The sequence below is a fragment of the Podarcis raffonei genome, chromosome 15 (assembly GCF_027172205.1).
Source record: "Podarcis raffonei isolate rPodRaf1 chromosome 15, rPodRaf1.pri, whole genome shotgun sequence".
Classification (NCBI taxonomy): domain Eukaryota; kingdom Metazoa; phylum Chordata; class Lepidosauria; order Squamata; family Lacertidae; genus Podarcis; species Podarcis raffonei.
In genome coordinates, this window is record NC_070616.1 from 13279055 (window position 1) to 13299027 (window position 19973).

General features: G+C 45.7%; 1 protein-coding gene across 1 annotated transcript; it reads right to left on the reverse strand.

Moving 5' to 3' along the window:
- Positions 1 to 1508: 1508 nt before the first annotated feature.
- On the reverse strand, positions 1509 to 19021 carry LOC128402765 (uroplakin-3b-like). The gene is made up of 6 exons (XM_053367138.1): positions 18967 to 19021; positions 15741 to 15890; positions 9171 to 9396; positions 5418 to 5494; positions 4289 to 4418; positions 1509 to 3516 (listed from the first exon to the last, which is right to left on the reverse strand). The coding sequence occupies exons 1-6, from the start codon at positions 19019 to 19021 to the stop codon at positions 3411 to 3413; spliced, it is 744 nt and encodes a 247-aa protein (XP_053223113.1). The 3' UTR covers positions 1509 to 3410.
- Positions 19022 to 19973: the final 952 nt, after the last annotated feature.

Genomic DNA, 19973 nt, shown 5'->3' on the forward strand with positions numbered 1-19973 from the left:
CTTGCGCCTTTTAAACTTTTGAATATTAATTTTTATTTTTTTTAAAGCGACATGGCCCTTTCTTTAGGAACATGAATGAGGGGAACGACAGAAGACTCACAAATGCTTACTGACTTTCCTCAGCGTGAGGGTCAAGGCAACAGAAGAAAAGGGACGAAGGCCATCCCCAGCTCTGCTGAGAAGCCAGGCTTCTCCTGCCTTGAACTGCCGCCTGAGGAGGGGTTGAGAAGGAAAGCAATACCCCTCCATCAGCACAGTTGAGAAATGGGCAACTTTCGACATCTCCTCTCTTTGAATTGTTCCACCCGTTGCTCATTAGAAGAGCCTGTAAATCAAATAAACAAGGAATATTCGGTGTTGTGCTGGAGGGGATGCCAGGAAACCGGGACTTATGTTCACATGTGGTGGGGGTGTAAATATGTACTCTTTTTTTTTTGCAAAGGGTGTTTAAGGAGATATCAGAAATCACTGGGTTAAAGCTGACCGAAAGTCCAGAGGCAGCATTATTATCAATTTACGACGGGGTGGAAGTTTCGCAGGCTATGAAGGACTCGCTCACAAATTTATTGACAGCTGCATGCATTGTTATAGCCAGGAAGTGGAAGGGGCAAGCAGAATATAAAATGGAAGAATGGTATAAAGAGGTGTGGGATATACAGTAGCTATTAACATGTGCCATTATGGTAAGACAGGGAATATACAGGAGAAATTGTTTTGAGGAAATATGGAAGGTGTTTTTAGAATTTGTACTGTTAAAATGGAATTGCAAGAGGTGTTGAAATTTTGGGAGGTTGGATAGTTACAATGGAATGGTCCCGGTGGTAGGTGCACATGTTTATTCTTATTTATTTATGATTATAAATAAAAAAGGGGGAAAGAACCTGTAACTGGACATTTGCATATCTCCTCCTCCCTCCCCATCCATTTTCCTTTTGTGTAGTGCCTTCTGAGATTGTAAATAAATAATAATGTAAAAAACAACAACCCAAAACCCTTTCTTTCTGACTTTTCACAGGAAGAACACAACAGCAAATTTAATGGAAAGGGAAACAAGATAAGGCATTCCAGAACCCCAGCCTGTCCTCTCTAGACCTGCTTTCATCTACCAGGACTCTTGGAGACTCCATGTTCCATGGTGATTTAGGAGAGTGCAGTGCCTCAGCCATGTTTGGGCCAGAGAAAAGCTGGGGGATAGCGGCCGCAGTCCTCCAGGAAGTCCAAAGGGTCTTGGCTTATTTCTTGATTGTGTACACCCTCCTTTTAGGAGGCTTCATTTGTGCTGGACTGATACTGCAGTTCCTCACTTTAGAGTAGGGAAGGTGGAGGATTTCGTATGAGCCACGTTGGAATGGGGACCAAGCCAATTTTGCAGATCACAGCTATTGGCCAGTTATTGCATCTCTCCAAATTTTGCTGCGACTCAAAAATGTACAAATATCCAGGGTGCTCGAGATACACATGCAAAATATGCTGCCCACCCTATGTAAAATTTGCATTTTAAAATATACTTTAATGAAAAAACACCTGTGCTTTTCTTTTATTTTAAAAAGCCATTTGATACAGAAATAGGATGGAACAGATCAAAGAACGGAAAATGTGCAGAATGAATTGGTAATAGTTCTACTGTGCATACGAATGAATGCTCACACTGTTGTCTTTTAAGAAGAAATCACGGTTTGCTTTCAGTTAAACGATACTTAATGGGTCGGTTACGGGAGAAGCAACTATCCTTCCTTGACCCGAGGGCCACATGCAGTCTTGGCCAACTGCCCCGGGGGCCGTATGCCAGTGGTGGGTGTGGCCCCAAGTGGGTGTGGCTATATCTTCCCCCTTCCTAAATTGTCTCCGCCTACGCCAGTACTGAGTCCACTTCTCCTTTCTGTTGCTGCCAAATTAGGGAATCAGGAAGAAAAATAAGTGTTTTGGGGTGGGTCAGGAAATTAGGCTCTGCAGTTGGGGATTTGCCACCCATTAGGTTGAAATACACACACACACACACACACACACACACACACACCGGTTGCCTTTCTGCTTCCGTAAATAGGATGATCTTAGCATGTTCTGCAAAAAACGACAACACAATGATTGTAGAGGCGGAGGGAGAATTGTAAGTGTGACGCCAAAGAAAGACCCCTCTATTTTGGAATCACCTGCCTGGCCCAAGCGGTAGAGGAATCCCCAAAAGGATGGGTTGATTATTTTGACTTTTGGGCTTGTTTGATTGTGGGAAAGGTGGCCATTTGATGGTGTGGTGTTTTCCAAGTGTAGGATTATAATGTGTCGTCCAGGAGCGCCTAATCTGTAGTCCTTCAGATGCTCTTGGACTCTGTAAAGACCTGGGTAGCTCAGATGGTAAGAGTGTGGTGCTGATAACGCCAAGGTTGCAGGTTCAATCCCTGTACGGGACAGCTGGCTATTCCTGTATTGAAGGGGGTTGGACTAAATGATCTGCAGGGTCCCTTCCAACTCTACGATTCTAAGGACAATGAGGGCCCTCATTCTCACTGCACCTTCCTGTTTTGCCTCAGGCGGTGAAACGGGCCGGGCCGCCCCTGGATGGGAGTTGTAGTCCAACCATACCTGGAAGTCCACACCCTTGGTTGCGTTGATTTCTCCATTCCACAGCTTTGAATGGTGCCTGCCCCCGATTAACTAGGCAACAGCAGGTTAAAACGATATAGATTATATTTTAATAACAGTACCGCCAGACTTCCCAGCCGACAGGCACCATCTTCTAAGAGGCACTCAAAAGCCTCTTTTAAGAAGATGCCTGTTGCTCCCACAGATGCCTGAAAACAAGGTGTGCGTCCCTTTTCTCCTGTGAGATATTCCTTTCAGGTTCAAACAAACCATCCCATTTATCAAACAAAGACGTCTTTAATTGAGGGACACCCCGGCCCTGAAGCTTCTCTTCTTCTGTATCTTTGGTATACTCTGCCCGCAACCACCACATCTATGATGCTGAATTGGAAAAACAACAACCCCGAAAGCTCTCTCCCCGCCCCCCATCTTTTAAAATGAGGCTGCCCCCAGATGGTGGATACTTATTCGTTCATTGGGAACAGCGTAAATCTGCTGCTGTTTACATACAGAATTATTTCAATGTGTTAAGACACAACCACTGTCGCATCGGGTTCTCCCTTAGGCAGAAGGTGCCGCCAAAATCCATCTTCAGGGAAGAAAACATCCCCAAGTGCGTAATTCACAGATGATCGCTCAGTTTTTCCTCTTCCCTCCACTCCGCCAACTCCTCTGAGCTCCTCCAAGAGGGACTCAGGAATGGGATGTATGTCCAAAGGCCAAATGTCTCAGCTGAGCTCCTTGAGAGAGTCTAAGGGATTGAGGCAGCCACAGCGGGAGGGGAAAGGGAAGATGGATACCGTCGACAGATCGTCCCGAAACAGAGGGCCTCACAAGTTTCGGCCAGGCTGGTCATATATATGGTGGGTTGTGTAGCGGGTGATTGTCGCTGGATCCCTCACGGTGACAATCTCGGCGCTGCCGCAGACGTCCGAACTGTGGGAAAGGAATGGCAGAAGGAAGAATGAGGTCAATATGGGCTGTGAGGATTGCGTAAGGTCGGGTCGGGCCTCAACCTCACCGATGTGGGAGAGGCAGTGGTGGTGTAGTAGTTAGAGGGCTGGACGAGGACCTGAGAGAGACCAGGGTTCAAATCCTCCCACCTGGCCATGAAGCTTTAACTGGGGGATCTTGGGGACCCGTCTCTCAGCCTAACCTGCCTCAGAGGGTTGTTGTGGGGATTAAATGAGGATAACAGTATACACCACCTTGAGCTCTTTGGAGGAAAAGGTTGGGCGTAGACTCAGTTAAATGAAAAAGAAACACTTCACAATTAAACTGGGGAAACTCCTGTACTACTTAAAGGCAGGCTCCGGCCTGCCCATGAGGTGAGGCGGTCACCTCAGGTGGCAGATCCAGCCACCTCTGCTCATTGCCACCCACCCACCCTTGTGGATCTCTCCCCACCACATTGCCTCCTCCTCCTCCTCCTCCTCTGCTAGACAAAAATGCATCAAATATAGGATTAAACATTTGCCCAGACATTCAGCTAAGTCCTACTCAGAGGCGACCCATTGAAGTGAATGTGCTAGCCATCTCCATTCATTTCTGTTTTGGGCATGACTAATGTCCTATGCTCCAGAAGGCTCAAGTAAGCAAGCCAAGCTGCAGACGTCAAGCAAAGGCCCTTAACTCCAGGGTGACACGGCCACCGGGTTTCAGGCAAGGCCATAGTCAATTCCCTCCGCAATTCTAAATAGAAACGTACTATTTATAGACCAAGGCAGCAATGAGGGCAGCCAGCAGGATGGCAGAGAGGATGGAGAGGATAGTGGCAATGGCAATCATTCCTGCGCTCCGCCGCTCAGGGGATGTGTCGATTGTCTCGGGATCCTTCCCTGATAAGGACAAGAGAATACATTTAAAGCTGTAATTGTCAGACGGGCCGTTCTATTGAAAAGTGACTAGAAGGAATGGCATACTCAGTGTCATATATGTATATGCACCCAGAGGTCTAGAAAGGTTGGTGAGCCCTGATTCCTGAGCATCGCAACTGAGGTGGTGGGGGACTATTTATTTATTTATAATAAAAAATGTTTGCCGCTATATCACAAAAGTATAACAAAATGGTTTACAGCAATAAAGCCATATAACCATACATCAAAAGCATAAAAAAGTTAAACACAAGTTAAAAGCAAAAAAGTTAAAAACAGACAGCAGCAAATGGTAATTGCGTGCATAGGCCTGGCAGAATAGAAAAGTTTTCAGCAGGCGTTTAAAAGTTGTCACTGAAAAGTTGTCTGCTGAATCTCCAGTGGCGGAGAGTTCCACAGGACTGGGCCCATGACACTAAAGGCTCAGTTTCTCGTTGTCAAATGAACATCGCCAACTTCAGGTGTGACTAGCAATGCCTCTGCAGATTATCTCTGTGATTGAGCCTGAGGTACCTTGAGGTACCCTGGACCTAACTTTTTCAGGCCTTTGTAAATTGAGACAAGGACCTTGAACCTGGCTCAGTAACAGATGGGCAACCAGTGCAGCTGTTTTAACAAAGGTGTTGCATGCTACTGGCCAGCCACCTCCATCAGCAACCTGGCTGCCACATTCTGCACCAGCTGGAGCGTTTGAACCAGTCCCAAGGGCAGCCCCACACAGAGAGCATTGCAGTAGTCCAGCCTTGAGGTTACCAAAGCATGGACTGCAGTGGCCAGGCTATACCTGCCCAGAGTTGGCAAACCAGGTATTCCTAGTCCTTCGGCCCTCTAGTGATAAACATGTATCAGCACACAGTGATAGGGAGGCGTTTGAAGGCATCTGCTGTGGTCCTCTTGAAACTGCGGGGTCTCCAACATGCTTGGCAGGGTATGGATTGCACCCAGCAGGTCCAGTTCAGTTACCTTGGATCAGCGTAATGGGATCCGACCATCTCGACTCTGCTGTGGGGCCTCCAGAATTAAAGGCCAGAAACTTCACTCTGAGAAGAGAAAGGTAAGAACTTGATGGAGTCGGAATGCCCTCTTCCAAGTCACATGAATAAAGGAAGGAAGGAAGCTGCCTGGGACTGAAAGAGACCATTGGTCCTTCTGACCCAGGATTGTTGACACTGGCTGGCAGCATCTCCCTTCAGGGTTTGAGATAAGGGGCACCTGAAAATGATTTACAGATGGTGTTTAACTCTGAGTAGACTTGCTAAAATGTGTAAGTCTGAATCAGGTAAGTGTTGGAGATGTAAAGAGGTTGAGGGTACCTTTTATCTTATGTGGGCAACTTGTAAAAGGGTAAAAGAGAGACTCTCCTCGCTGGAAGAGAGGGGAGTGGTTGTGGGTGGGAGCCCGAGCTCCGCCCCTGGCCGGGGGCCTTAGCCCCCGCCCCTCCTCACCTGGCTGGTGCCCACGCCCACCGGAGGCAGCCAACCAGGTGTCTCCGGGGGGGCGTGTTTAGCAGCTTAATGCTGCGGCTCCAGCTCCGCTTCCTCCTCAGTCGTCGTCAACCTGCAGCGAGTCATCAGCTAGCAGAGAAGAGCCATGAGGTTTGGAGTCGGGGGGGGGGGTCTGGTTCCTTGCATGCCTTTTAACTTTAAGAGGCTTGCATGCGCTCATTGCTTTACTGCTTTTAAAAACCCAGGCATCCAGGTTTGCCTTGCTGTGTGCTCTTTTCCGTGTAAAAACCTACATTTAACCTTCTATTTCCCCCCACTCCTGGTGCTTGATTTGTTTGTGCCCAGCACGTGCCCCCAGCGAGGTCTGAGTGTGAGTGTGGCTCCATCTTTCTTTCTCCCTCGTCTCCTCACTTTCCTTCCATTTTGGCCAGGATGCTTGTATGTTTTCCCCTCTATTGCCCTTGCCTGTCCAATTGCATAGCTGGTCTGGGTGACTGAGTGGGTTTGCCTTACATTTAATTTGTTGGCTAGGGTGCTTATGTGTTTTTCCCCTCCATTGTCCTTGAGAGCCTGTATGGGACAGCTAAATATTTCTGCATTGCTTGGGTTGGACTAGATGATCCTCAGGGCTCCTCTCCAATTTTAAGTCGTGTGTGTGTGTTTGCAGCGTGTGTTTGTGCCTGCCGTTTATTGATTATTACTCTTCTAGCGTGGGTTTAATTTACCCTGCCATCCCTTCCATTGGTACCACTTAAATCGGGAGCCCACTGTAAAATTTAAAGGCTGCTGGGGCTTGGAATACATTGTGCACTTAAACCTCACCCCTCTTGGTTTCTCTAAGCCACCCCTCTAAGCCATCGCTTGATGTTTGGGGGAAGAAATAAGGCAGGGCTTGGGGTGGACAATTCAGGGTTTATGATCCGGGAACCATTCCTCAGCACTGCATGTTTATACGTTTAGAACCTTTGAAGGTGTGCCTTTGCCTGGTTCTTGTCATTGGCTGCATTTGCCAGTACAGGCTCCCTAAAGAAAACTGCTTTTAAACAACAACAACAAAAAAGGTTTTGGCTTATAGTACCTTACTAAAAAGTCCAGGTTAACTCACGGTTTATATTTCCACTTCAGTTTGGCTCACTGTAAAGGACAGCTATTTTCCTTTTCTTCAAACTTTTTCCTTCATTTTACTCCCTCCACCCCTCCTCCCTCCAAACTCCCCCCCCCACGCTTTCCTTCTCCTCCCTCCACCCCTCCTCCCTCCCTACACCCCCCACCCTTCTGACCCAGGATTGTTGACACTGGCTGGCAGCATCTCCCTTCAGGGTTTGAGATAAGGGGCACCTGAAAATGATTTACAGATGGTATTTAACTCTGAGTAGACTTGCTAAAATGTGTAAGTCTGAATCAGGTAAGTGTTGGAGATGTAAAGAGGTTGAGGGTACCTTTTATCTTATGTGGGCAACTTGTAAAAGGGTAAAAGAGTATTGGGATATGGTATATAGTGAATTTTCGGGGGGGGGGGGAGTTTAAAAGTACATTTCCCAAAAAAACCCAGAGTCCTTATTGTTGGGGATAATTCAGAGGGAAATTCCCAGGTGTCCAAAAAAAAAAGGCTATTTATGTATGCTACTACCACAGCCTGTGTTTTGTTAGCCCCAAAATGGAAAACGAGGGAGGTCCCAACCAAAGAAGAATGGCAACTTAAACTGATGGAATACACAGAACTTGAATACTTAACTTCTAGAATAAGGGAACAAGAAGAATGCATGTTTAAAGAAGACTGGAAAATGTTTACTGAATATATAGTGAAAATTGTGTTCATTTAAAAACAATGGTGGCATTAAGATAAATTCAACAGAGTAAATAAGTTCTGATGGATGTAACAATGGATTACTGAATGGTTTAGTTCATGTAAAATATGCAAGGATGTATGGTATGCAAATCACATAAGAAGAAGGGAAGCCATTGATTTAAGGTTGTTTAAATGAATATTTTGAAATGTAATTCAGAAAATTTAATATATATATATTTTTAAAGAGAGAGTTAAGAGGCACCTTGAGTCCTCCCTGGAGATTGTCAGGAGCTAGGGCCAGGGGTAGGCCAGCAATAAAACACCCTGTGTCAGTGAGATTAGCTTTTCCCCCCAAGAAACCAAAACAGTGCAGGCCTAGTGATCACAGCAATTCTACCCAGTAGGTCTTGCCCCAAGGAGGCAGTTGTAAGGACTGAAAGTCCCTTACTTACCACAGCTCTCTAAGACTCCTCTCCTCCCCCAAGCAATCTGAGACTTCCTTGCTGTGCCTGCCTTTTGCTCTGCCCTCTTCATACCTCTTCTGGTTCTGGGAGACCAGGGGGAAGTGAGTTGGTCGCAGTAGAAGGGGGAGACCCCCTGGCTTCTTTAGCAGCCTGCCTCATCCCTGCCTCTTTGCCCTCCTCCTCTCCAGCCTCCTCTTCTGCCTTTCACCCTAGACTGCTCTCTGCCATAGCCTCTTCCTGCTCACTAAACTCTGTTGCCTCTTCAGTTTCTGACACCTCCTCCTCCTCCCAGTCCTCAGGACTCTCCCCAGGTAACCCCCCACTCCCACAGGCTGGAAGCCTCGTGTGTTTTTCCCGGAAAGCACAAATATGATAGATTTGGCTCTAATTTCATCTTTTGTTTCACAGAATTTATACACTGCTGGAATGCAGAAAACAAACAACCCTTAAGGCAGTTTACACAAAAAAAGATAAAGCAATCAAAATTATCAATAAGGAAAATGAAAAGCGATAACGTAGGACTTCTGAAAAGCTGAACTAGCAACAGGCCAAAATAGATTCAAAGTGGCACCAACTTTCTAACAGCGTACTGAATCGAATTTCCTCCCCTTCCACCCGTCCATTACATGTCAGCCATCAAATGCCATTGCATGTTAACAATGTTTTACTGGGAGAAAAATAGAACCATTAAGTTGTCTTCCAAGACCCTCGGCCATTTTCAAGAGGCCCGGTGTGGTAGTGTTGTTGGTGGGGAGTTTGGCAGTCACTGCTCTAGATGCCGTTGGACTTCAGCTCCCATCATCCCCAGCCAGTGTGGCCAATGATCAGGGATGATGGGAGTTGGAGTCCAACCACACCTGGCAAGGCTTCCTGTTGAGGACGGCTGCATCAAATGGAAAACAAACAAGCAAACCCTATAGACAGTACTTTAATGCAGTACTGGTTTAATTCAGAAAACAGAGACACTATCAGAACTTTGAGTGGCGGGTGGGGGAATCACCTGACATAGGTAACTCACCTGTAGGGTCCTGGCTCAGGCAGGGGGCCATTGCAATCTGGCCTGGCGGGATCCGTCTTGCAGCCGACTTCGTTCCCCACTTGCAAGACAGTGAGCTTGCTGCTTTCTTCCGCTGGGCAGGGGTAGTTGGCTGGGGCAGTGCCCAGAGTCATGTAACAGGAATTGTTCTCGAACGACTGATAGGGCAGCTCCTCCGGGGATCTGAGGACAGCGCAGCTTTCTGCCGCTGTAAGGGGCAATAAGGAAAAAATGGATTATTCGCCAGGCCTTGCTGGGCGACCCTAACAGGAACAATGTGGCAAAAATAGGGCGGTGAAGGTCCTGTGTGAGTGTCTGGAGGCGGTTGGAGGATGGATGGCGGCTAACAGATTGAGGTTGAATCCTGACAAGACAGAAGTACTGTTTTTGGGGGACAGGAGGCGGGCAGGTGTGGAGGATTCCCTGGTCCTGAATGGGGTAACTGTGCCCCTGAAGGACCAGGTGCGCAGCCTGGGAGTCATTTTGGACTCACAGCTGTCCATGGAGGCACAGGTCAAATCTGTGTCCAGGGCAGCTGTTTACCAACTCCATCTGGTACGTAGGCTGAGACCCTATCTGCCTGCGGACTGTCTCGCCAGAGTGGTGCATGCTCTGGTTATCTCCCGCTTGGACTACTGCAATGCGCTCTACGTGGGGTTACCTTTGAAGGTGACTCGGAAACTACAACTAATCCAGAATGCGGCAGCTAGACTGGTGACTGGGGGCGGCCGCCGAGACCATATAACACCGGTCTTGAAAGACCTACATTGGCTCCCAGTACGTTTCCGAGCACAATTCAAAGTGTTGGTGCTGACCTTTAAAGCCCTAAACGGCCTCGGTCCAGTATACCTGAAGGAGCGTCTCCACCCCCATCATTCTGCCCGGACGCTGAGGTCCAGCGCCGAGGGCCTTCTGGCGGTTCCCTCATTGCGAGAAGCAAAGCTACAGGGAACCAGGCAGAGGGCCTTCTCGGTAGTGGCGCCCGCCCTGTGGAACGCCCTTCCAGCAGATGTCAAAGCGATAAACAACTACCTGACATTCAGAAGACATCTTAAGGCAGCCCTGTTCAGGGAAGTTTTTAGCGTGTGATATTTTACTGTATTTTTGGTTTCTATGGAAGCCGCCCAGAGTGGCTGGGGAGGCCCAGCCAGATGGGCGGGGTATAAATAATAAATTATTATTATTATTATTATTATTATTATTATTATTATTATTATTATAAAAATAGTGCAAGCGCAGGAAGGCATGGACTCCTTTTTAGGCAGAAAGAGACGATAGAGGATGATCTGGAAATGCTTGAGATGCATCAAAAAGAAAATCTCTTAGAATCATAGAATCATAGAATCAAAGTTGGAAGAGACCACAAGGGCCATCGAGTCCAACCCCCTGCCAAGCAGGAAACACCATCAGAGCACTCCTGACATATGGTTGTCAAGCCTCTGCTTAAAGACCTCCAAAGAAGGAGACTCCACCACACTCCTTGGCAGCAAATTCCACTGTCGAACAGCTCTTACTGTCAGGAAGTTCTTCCTAATGTTTAGGTGGAATCTTCTTTCTTGTAGTTTGGATCCATTGCTCCGTGTCCGCTTCTCTGGAGCAGCAGAAAACAACCTTTCTCCCTCCTCTATGTGACATCCTTTTATATATTTGAACATGGCTATCATATCACCCCTTAACCTCCTCTTCTCCAGGCTAAACATGCCCAGCTCCCTTAGCCGTTCCTCATAAGGCATCGTTTCCAGGCCTTTGACCATTTTGGTTGCCCTCCTCTGGACACGTTCCAGTTTGTCAATGTCCTTCTTGAACTGTGGTGCCCAGAACTGGACACAGTACTCCAGGTGAGGTCTGACCAGAGCAGAATACAGTGGCACTATTACTTCCCTTGATCTAGATGCTATACTCCTATTGATGCAGCCCAGAATTGCATTGGCTTTTTTAGCTGCCGCGTCACACTGTTGGCTCATGTCAAGTTTGTGGTCAACCAAGACTCCTAGATCCTTTTCACATGTAGTGCTCTCAAGCCAGGTGTCACCCATCTTGTATTTGTGCCTCTCATTTTTTTTGCCCAAGTGCAATACTTTACATTTCTCCCTGTTAAAATTCATCTTGTTTGTTTTGGCCCAGTTCTCTAATCTGTCAAGGTCGTTTTGAAGTGTGTTCCTGTCCTCTGGGGTGTTAGCCACCCCTCCCAGTTTGGTGTCATCTGCAAATTTGATCAGGATGCCCTTGAGTCCATCATCCAAGTCGTTGATAAAGATGTTGAATAAGACCGGGCCCAAGACAGAACCCTGTGGCACCCCACTAGTCACTCTTCTCCAGGATGAAGAGGAACCATTGATGAGCACCCTTTGGGTTCGGTCAGTCAGCCAGTTACAAATCCACTGAGTGGTAGCATAGTCAAGACCGCATTTTACCAGCTTCTTTACAAGAATATCATGGGGCACCTTGTCAAATGCCTTGCTGAAATCAAGGTAGGCTACATCCACTGCGTTCCCTTCATCTACCAGGCTTGTAATTCTGTCAAAAAACGAGATCAGGTTAGTCTGACATGACTTATTTTTCAGAAATCCATGCTGACTATTGGTGATCACAGCATTCCTTTCCAGGTGCTCACAGACTGTTTGCTTAATGATCTGCTCCAGAATCTTCCCTGGTATTGATGTCAGACTGACTGGGCGGTAATTATTTGGGTCCTCTCTTTTCCCCTTTTTGAAAATAGGGACAACATTTGCCCTCCTCCAGTCTGCCGGGACTTCGCCTGTTCTCCAGGAATTCTCAAAGATGACTGCCAGTGGTTCTGAAATCACATCTGCCAGTTCTTTTAATACTCTTGGATGCAGTTCATCTGGCCCTGGAGACTTGAATACATCTAGACTAGCCAAGTATTCTTGTACTATCTCCTTAGTTATTCTGGGCTGTGTTTCCTCTGCTGAATCATTTGCTCCAAATTCTTCAGGTCGGGCATTGTTTTCTTTATCGGAGAAGACTGAGGCAAAGAAGGCATTGAGGAGTTCAGCCCTTTCTGTGTCCCCTGTTTGCATTTCACCATCTTCTCCTCTGAGTGACCCCACTGTTTCTTTGTTCTTCCTTTTGCTACGAACATACCCATAAAAGCCTTTTTTGTTGCTTTTAACCTCTCTAGCAAGCCTGAGTTCATTCTGTGCTTTAGCTTTTCTGACTTTGTGTCTACACGTGCTGGCTATTTGTTTGAATTCCTCTTTGGTGGTTTCCCCCCTTTTCCATTTTTTGTACACATCCTTTTTTAATCTTAACTCAGTTAAAAGTTCTTTAGATAGCCACCCTGGCTTCTTTAGGCACCTTCCATGTTTCCGTCTCATTGGTATTGCCTGAAGTTGTGCTTTTACTATCTCCCTCTTAACAAACTCCCAGCCATCATGAACTCCCTTTCCTTTTAGTATTACTGTCCATGGGATCTCACCCAGCACTTCCCTAAGTTTTATGAAGTCGGCTTTCTTAAAGTCGAGAAATTGAGTCCTAGTATGCTTGGCTGCTCCTTTCCGCTGTATAGTAAACTTCAGAAGAGCATGATCACTCGCGCCTAATGATCCTTCCACTTCTACCCCACTAACCAGGTCATCAACATTGGTTAGGACCAGATCTAAAATGGCTGTTCCTCTTGTAGCTTCTCCCACTTTCTGGACAATGAAGTTGTCTGCAAGGCCAGTGAGGAATCTGTTTGACCTTATGCTCTTGGCTGAGTTTGACATCCAACAAATATCCGGGTAATTGAAGTCCCCCATTACTACTATCTCCCTTCCTTTTGCATGCTTGGCCATCTGTTCCAGGAAGGCATCATCTATGTCCTCCGTTTGGCTTGGGGATCTATAGTAAACTCCCACAATGAGGTCACTGTTATTCTTCTCTCCCTTAATTTTGACCCAAATGCTCTCACTTTGGCTTTGAGGTTCTAAATCTTGGATCTCTTCACAGGTATACACATCCCTGACATATAACGCCACTCCTCCTCCTTTCTTGTCTGGTCTGTTTCTCTGAAATAGATTGTATCCCTCCATTATTACATTCCAATCGTGGGACTTATCCCACCAGGTTTCAGTGATGCCTATTATGTCATATTTAGTTTGCTGTACCAAGAGCTCAAGCTCATCTTGTTTATTTCCCATACTTTGCGCATTAGTGTACAGACATTGAAGTCCATTAATCATTCCCCCGTGTCTCTTATTTAAGGATTTTTTCCTCCCACCACTAGGTCTGCGTGCTGTTTGCTCCATTCGGTCTATGACATTTGGATGATCATCTTCATCAATTGATAGACTCCTACCTTCAGGAGCACTGTCTCCCTCCCCCACATTAGTCAGTTTAAAGCCCTCCTGATGAGGTTTCTGAGATTTTTTGCAAAAACATTCCTACCAACCGTTGTGAGGTGCAGCCCATCGCTTGCCAGAAGTCCATCTTCAAGAAACTGCATTCCGTGATCTAAGAATCCAAACCGTTCCTGTTTACACCATTTGCGAAGCCAGTTGTTCACTTCCACTATTTTTCCCTCTCTCCCTTGGCCACGTCGTTCAACTGGGAGGACAGATGAGATGACAATTTGTGCATTTAATTGCTTCAATTTCCTGCCCAGAGCCTCGTAATCTCTTTTGATCTTCTGGAGGCTATTGCTTGCAGTGTCATTGGTTCCCACATGAACCAAGAGGAAGGGGTATTTGTCAGTGGGTTTTATGATTCCTTGCAGTCGTTCAGTTACATCTTGGATCTTAGCCCCGGGGAGACAGCACACTTCCCGAGACATCTTGTCAGGCCCACAGATCACTGCTTCTGTTCCCCTCAGTAGGGAATCCCCTATCACCACTACACGCCTCCTCTTAGGTCTGGTCGGGGTTCTTCCGTGAGCTGTCCATTCCAAGGTCGCCTGCACATTCCCTGAAGACTGCCTTTGCTGCTCGTCTTCATATACCTGATCGACTGTAATGAGGGAGAGATCCTCAAATGGAGTCTGCTCTTCGTCTTCCATGCTAGGGGAAAGGACCTCAAAGCGATTGCGTATTTCTAAACAATCAGAGCGAACCCTGGGCCTCCTACTTCTTTGAGTCACGTTTCTCCATATATCTGGCTCCTGTGTTGGTGAACTAGCCTCCTTCTCAGGGGAGTCCCCTGTCTCCTCCTTGGTGGAGACGGTGTGCTCTGTTGCTTCCAAGAAGAGCTCCAGCTCTCTAATTCTTTGGAGCGTAGCTACACGTTCCTCCAGTTGCTGGACTTTGTCTTTTAAGAGGGCAATCAACATGCAATTGCTGCAGGTAAAGCTGCCTGCAACCTTTGGCAAGATGGCAAACATTGCGCAGGAACCGCAGGCGACTGCAGCTGTTCCCTCGCCCTCCATCTTGAGAAGGTGTCGTTGGGGGTGACTACAGCGGTCCTCCATCATAAAAAGCGCTGCCCTACAAGCTCTGACAAGCTCCTCCCACAGCTAATCCCCTACCTCAACAGAGGCCCTGCCCCCTCTGACCTTTGCACAGAGAAAGCAGCTAATCAGCCACAAGAAACTCACACAAGAAAACCCTTTTTGTTCCTTCTTCAGCCGCTGCCCTACAAGCTCTGACAAGCTCCTCCCACAGCTAATCCCCTACCTCAACAGAAGCCCTGCCCCCTCTGACCTTTGCACAGAGAAAGCAGCTAAGACTCCGTGGGGTTCCTGAACAGGAGAGGAAGGACATAAGAGAAAAAATTGTGAAGGAACTGGTGGAATTTCTGGAGGAAAAGTCAGAAGTAACTATGGTTGGCATGGGCGGTAGGCAAGAAATATTTGGGAATGCCTTGGTGGCTGAAGTGAGGCAGAAATTACAGCCCCTGAGACTAAGAGGAGATTGTGAGGAAGGTGAGCTGGATTTTAAATCTGATTTAACTGATAGCTGCCTTCCAGTGAAATTTAAATATGCCAAAGTTAGGGAAAATAATGTGAAATAATTATTGTATATGTGTAACCGCACATTTGCAATCAGAAAAAATTGAATAAAATTAGAAGAAGAAGATTGAGGAATATTGTGTTGAAGAAAAATAAGAGAGTGAAGGTATATAAAATGCAATATAAAGATTAGGAAATGTGTAATTAAAAAATTGAATAATGGATGATTGTTAGAGAGGCTGAAGGAAGTCCAAAAGAGAAAATATGTGATAAATTTAGGTTGGATATTATAAATGTATGTTGGAAAATTAATAAAAATTATTTATAAAAAAAGAAGAAGAAGAAGAAGAAGAAGAAGAAGAAGAAGAAGAAGAAGAGGAAGAGGAAGAAGAATTGATGAAATATGTGTATAGAAATGCAGAAGAATTTTGTTAATATAAGGAACCCGAAGAGGGAATGGAGGGAAGTCATGAGGTTTAAAGAACCTCAAAGATAAGGTTTTGAAAGGTGTTTGTGAATGGGGATGGAGGCGGGCGGGGATTTGTCTTTTGTACTTAACTGTGGAAATTAATTGTGAAGAAACCAATAAAAATTGATTTACAAAAAAAAAAAAGAGCTCAATGGAGAAAAAGGCGGGATATAATTGCAACCAATCACACACAACGTACCATTGCTGCGGGCGACCAGCAGCCATATCTCATCAGTGGCATCGACAAACTTGTTGAAGACGCAGCGAGGTTGTTCCAAAGTGAAGGTGGAGGAAGTGATCTTCGCGGCCAGGTCCTTGGAAGTGAGGTGAGGCGTATATCCTACCGACACTAGAGAAAGGCAACGAGAAAAGGAAGTGAGTTGTTCATTTTGCTTATTAAAGGTTTTTTTGGGGGGGGTTGTTTTTCTAATCCTACTCTTCAGCAAAAAGTTTCCCAGAGTGGCTTGCAACAGTCGATAATAAGGTGCTTGTTCTCAGCCTTACAATCTGAAGGGTGTGGCACAAAAGGAAAAACGGATTGGGAGGGAAGAGGAAAAGAATGCAACTTCAAGCACTGGTTCTGATGTCCTTGCAAGTGTTATTCCCCTTGTTGTTACTTGTTCCCGGGAGGCATATTCCCAGATGTCTTTATTTTTCTGGCTGATGGCAGAGACGCTGTACTCCATCTCTGCAGCCCCAGGACAGCTATGAAGGAAAAGTTCATGCAGATGATAATCCGTTTGGTGGAAGAGGGAACAGGCTTGTTTTCCTGCTGTTCCAGAGGGTAGGACCAGAACAAATGGATTCGAGTTACAAGGAAGGAGATTCCGACTAAACATTAGGAAGAACTTTCTGGTGGCACGAGCTGTTCGAAGATGGAATGAGCTCCCTTGGAAGGAGATGGACTCTCCATCCTGGGAGATTTTGAACAGAGGTTGGGTGTCCATCTGTCTTTAGCTGTGACTCCTGCATTTTGCAAGGGGTTGGACTAGAAGACCTTTGGAGATCCCTTCTAACTCTACACTTCTATGAATCTGCAATACTGTTATCTATGGAAAGCATGTTTATTCCACTCCTCAATTCTCACCATATTTTCTGAAGGGACTCGTCTACCGTTTGCCCTCCCTGCAAATTCCCTTTCCCTAATGGAGGATAGAATATTTAGCACACCTCACCCAGGACTGTAAAAATGTGTGTGGCTTGTTTAAGGACTTGTTCCACTAAAACGGGGTTGAGGGGAGAGAGATGCCCGGTTTACTGGCCTAATTAACAGCCTCCCCCCCCCCTTGCCTTTCCACCCTTTAAGTTACTAAAACAATGTATTGCATTTTATGGGAGGCATAAATTAGAGAAATCCAGAGCCTACCTTTCTGAGGTTTATTCTCTAAATGAAAAAGTTAATCCTCCTCTGGAATCTTATCACCCCCTCTCCAAAGTTTTTATCCCCCACATCTACACACCACCCTGCCGCTTCTATTTTAATCGTTTCTCAGGAGGTCAAAATTCTTTGCCACCCTTTCCAAACCGATGGCATGTCCCTAGGGTGTGCCAATTGGGTAAGGGGAAATCTGGGGAGGAGGGAGAGCTCTATAAACAAGAGGTTGTAGCTGTCATTCTATTATTTGTTTCATTTATCAATTGCTTCCTGCAAAACATCGCAAAGAGATTAAACATTAAACCATCATAAAAGGCATCAATAAAAACACTGCCAACCAAAGCATGTACTGTATATAAACTAGTCCAAATTTTGCTGCGTTTTTCTTAACTTCAACTGGGCTACAAAGTCTTTGTTAACTGCTCAGTTTTATCTATTATGTAGCTTTAAACTGTTTTTATTTAATCTTTCAAAAGTCTTGTCTGTACACTGCTGTTGTATTCTTTTCTTAATTTATATTGACTCCCCGCTCCATTATATTTTATGTAAAGTGCTTAGAGATTTAAAATAAACATAAAAATTGGGTGGGGGTATTTCTAACATTAGTCCTACACAAGAGCACACCCACTGAAATTAATAAACCATGGCCCGTTAATTTCAAAAAGTCTACTTTGTATAGAACTTTTATTTAGTGGTACCTCAGGTTACATATGCTTCAGGTTACAGACTCCGCTAACCCAGAAATAGTGCTTCAGGTTAAGAACTTTGCTTCAGGATGAGAACAGAAATCATGCTCTGGGGGCGCAGCAGCAGCAGGAGGCCCCATTGGCTAAAGTGATGCTTCAGGTTAAGAACAGTTTCAGGTTAAGTACAGACCTCCGGAACGAATTAAGTACTTAACCCGAGGTACCACTGTATTTGTTTGTTTATAATAGAAAAATTTCGTTTATAAAAAAATAGTGATGAAGAAAGAAAAATGTGAACGAGAATAAAAATGAAATAAAAATACTCAATTACCATATTTTTTGCTCTATAAGACTCACTTTTTCCCTCCTAAAAAGTAAGGGGAAATGTGTGTGCGTCTTATGGAGTGAATGCAGGCTGCGCAGCTATCTCAGAAGCCAGAACAGCAAGAGGGATCGCTGCTTTCACTGTGCAGCAATCCCTCTTGTTCTGGCTTCTGAGATTCAGAATATATTTTTTCTTGTTTTCCTCCTCCAAAAACTAGGTGCGTCTTGTGGTCTGGTGCGTCTTATAGAGCGAAAAATACGGTACATTTCCATACATTGGAATACAGATGTGTTTGGTCTTATTATGCTATTACAAATATCTTTATCAACAACCTAATATATAAGTTCTGCAGAACTTAAGGTACAGTCACATTAGTGGCACAGACTTGTTGTGTGCAACCTTTTAACATTAAGAGGTGTCTGCAATTTTACAAATAAAACCAACAAATAAATGTCTTTGTAAATTCAGGAGTGTGGGTGGGAGAAGGCACTCTCTGTAGCAATCCCTAAACTGAGAAACTCCCTTCCCACAGAAGTGTGCTGAACACCTGCATTATGTACCTTCTATTGTATCTTAAATACGCTCCTCCAGACCACAGCCTTTGACACCACAGATATACATATATCAGGACTCAAGCTATTCTCTTGACAGCCATTTGTTAAAACTGGTTTTCGTATTGCATTCTTAAATTGTTGTAGCTCACCCTGGAGCGAATCACAGAATCAATGAATTATAGAGTTGGAAGGGGCTCTGGGGGCCACCCAGTCCAGCCTGCTGCAATGCAGGAATCTCAGCTAAAGCTTCCATGATAGATGGCCACTCAACCTCTGCTTAAAAATCTCCAAGGAAGGAGAGCCCAGTATTCTCTGTTCCAATGTTGAACAGCTCTTATGGTCAGAAAGTTCTTCCTGATGTTGAATTATTAGTGATCTCTCTCTCTCTCTCTCTCTCTCTCTCTCTCTCTCTCCCTCTGGCAAAAATGCATTTTACAAATAAATCAATGTCCCCATAAATTGAATAAGGCAAGGAACATCCGTACCTTTTTCAGCTGTGACGCCGATTCCCATCACCAAGAGTATCCCAGAGAAAAGCATGCTTCCTCCTTCTGGGTCTCTCACACAAAAATGCCACCAGGAGACTTGAGCAGAAAGATGCCTCCTGCCCCTATTTGTGGTCCTGCCCCACTGGGCCTCGCCCATATTTGTCGTTCAGTTTTTAGACAGCTGTACTTTAAAAAAAACACAACCCCTCCATACACACAGGCGAGGGCTGGCAGCAAACAAGTCCGGCTTGTTTTGGAGAGCGAGGGATAGATGGAGCGTGAGCGATCCAACCGACCGTGCCAAAGAGGGGTGTGCCCAGGGGCTGGTGGGAGCGAGAGAAGGTTCCTCACGTGGACTGGCATTCTCTGGGCGTCACTTAGAGTCACTTGGTTTCTAAAGGCAAGAGGAAGCCACACCTGCCTCAGAGGGACGTCACGTTCTGGCCTGGCATCCTTGAGCCTGAATGTTGGTAGATTTGGGGGCAGAAGGAAGAGAAAGCAGATAGAGAAAAGGTTTGGTTTCTCTCCCTCCCCTCCTCATAACACTAGAACTTGTGGACATCCTATGAAGCTGCATGTTGGAAGATTCAGGACAGATTAATAATAATAATAATTTTTATTTATACACCGCCCTCCCCAGCCAAGGCCGGGCTCAGGGCGGCTAACAAGCAATAATAAAAACAAGTTGAATGAATACAGCTTAAAACAAGATTAAAATACAACATTAAAATATTGAAACATTAAAATATTAAAATGCAGCCTCATCACAGGAGGAGAAAGGAAAAAGAAAGGGGGGGGGGGAGAGAATCAAATTGGCTCCAAGCCAAAGGCCAGGTGGAACAACTCTGTCTTACAGGCCCTGCAGAAAGAAATCAGATCCTGTAGGGCCCTGGTCTCATGAGAGAGTGTTCCACCAGGCCGGAGCCAGTGTTGAAAAGGCCCTGGCTCTGGTTGAAGCTAATCTAACTTCCTTAGGGCCCAGGACCTCTAGGGTGTTGCTATTT

What these genes read in the sequence shown, in the direction of transcription:
- LOC128402765 (XM_053367138.1), bottom strand. Translation starts at nt 19,021, where the DNA reads ATGCTTTTCTCTGGGATACTCTTGGTGATGGGAATCGGCGTCACAGCT. An exon ending in CCTGAGCCAGGACCCTACAG is followed by an intron (nt 5,495 to 9,170) that starts GTGAGTTACCTA and finishes TTCTCTTCTCAG; the next exon opens with AGTGAAGTTTCTGGCCTTTA. An exon ending in TCCCATTACGCTGATCCAAG is followed by an intron (nt 4,419 to 5,417) that starts GTAACTGAACTG and finishes TGTCCTTATCAG; the next exon opens with GGAAGGATCCCGAGACAATC.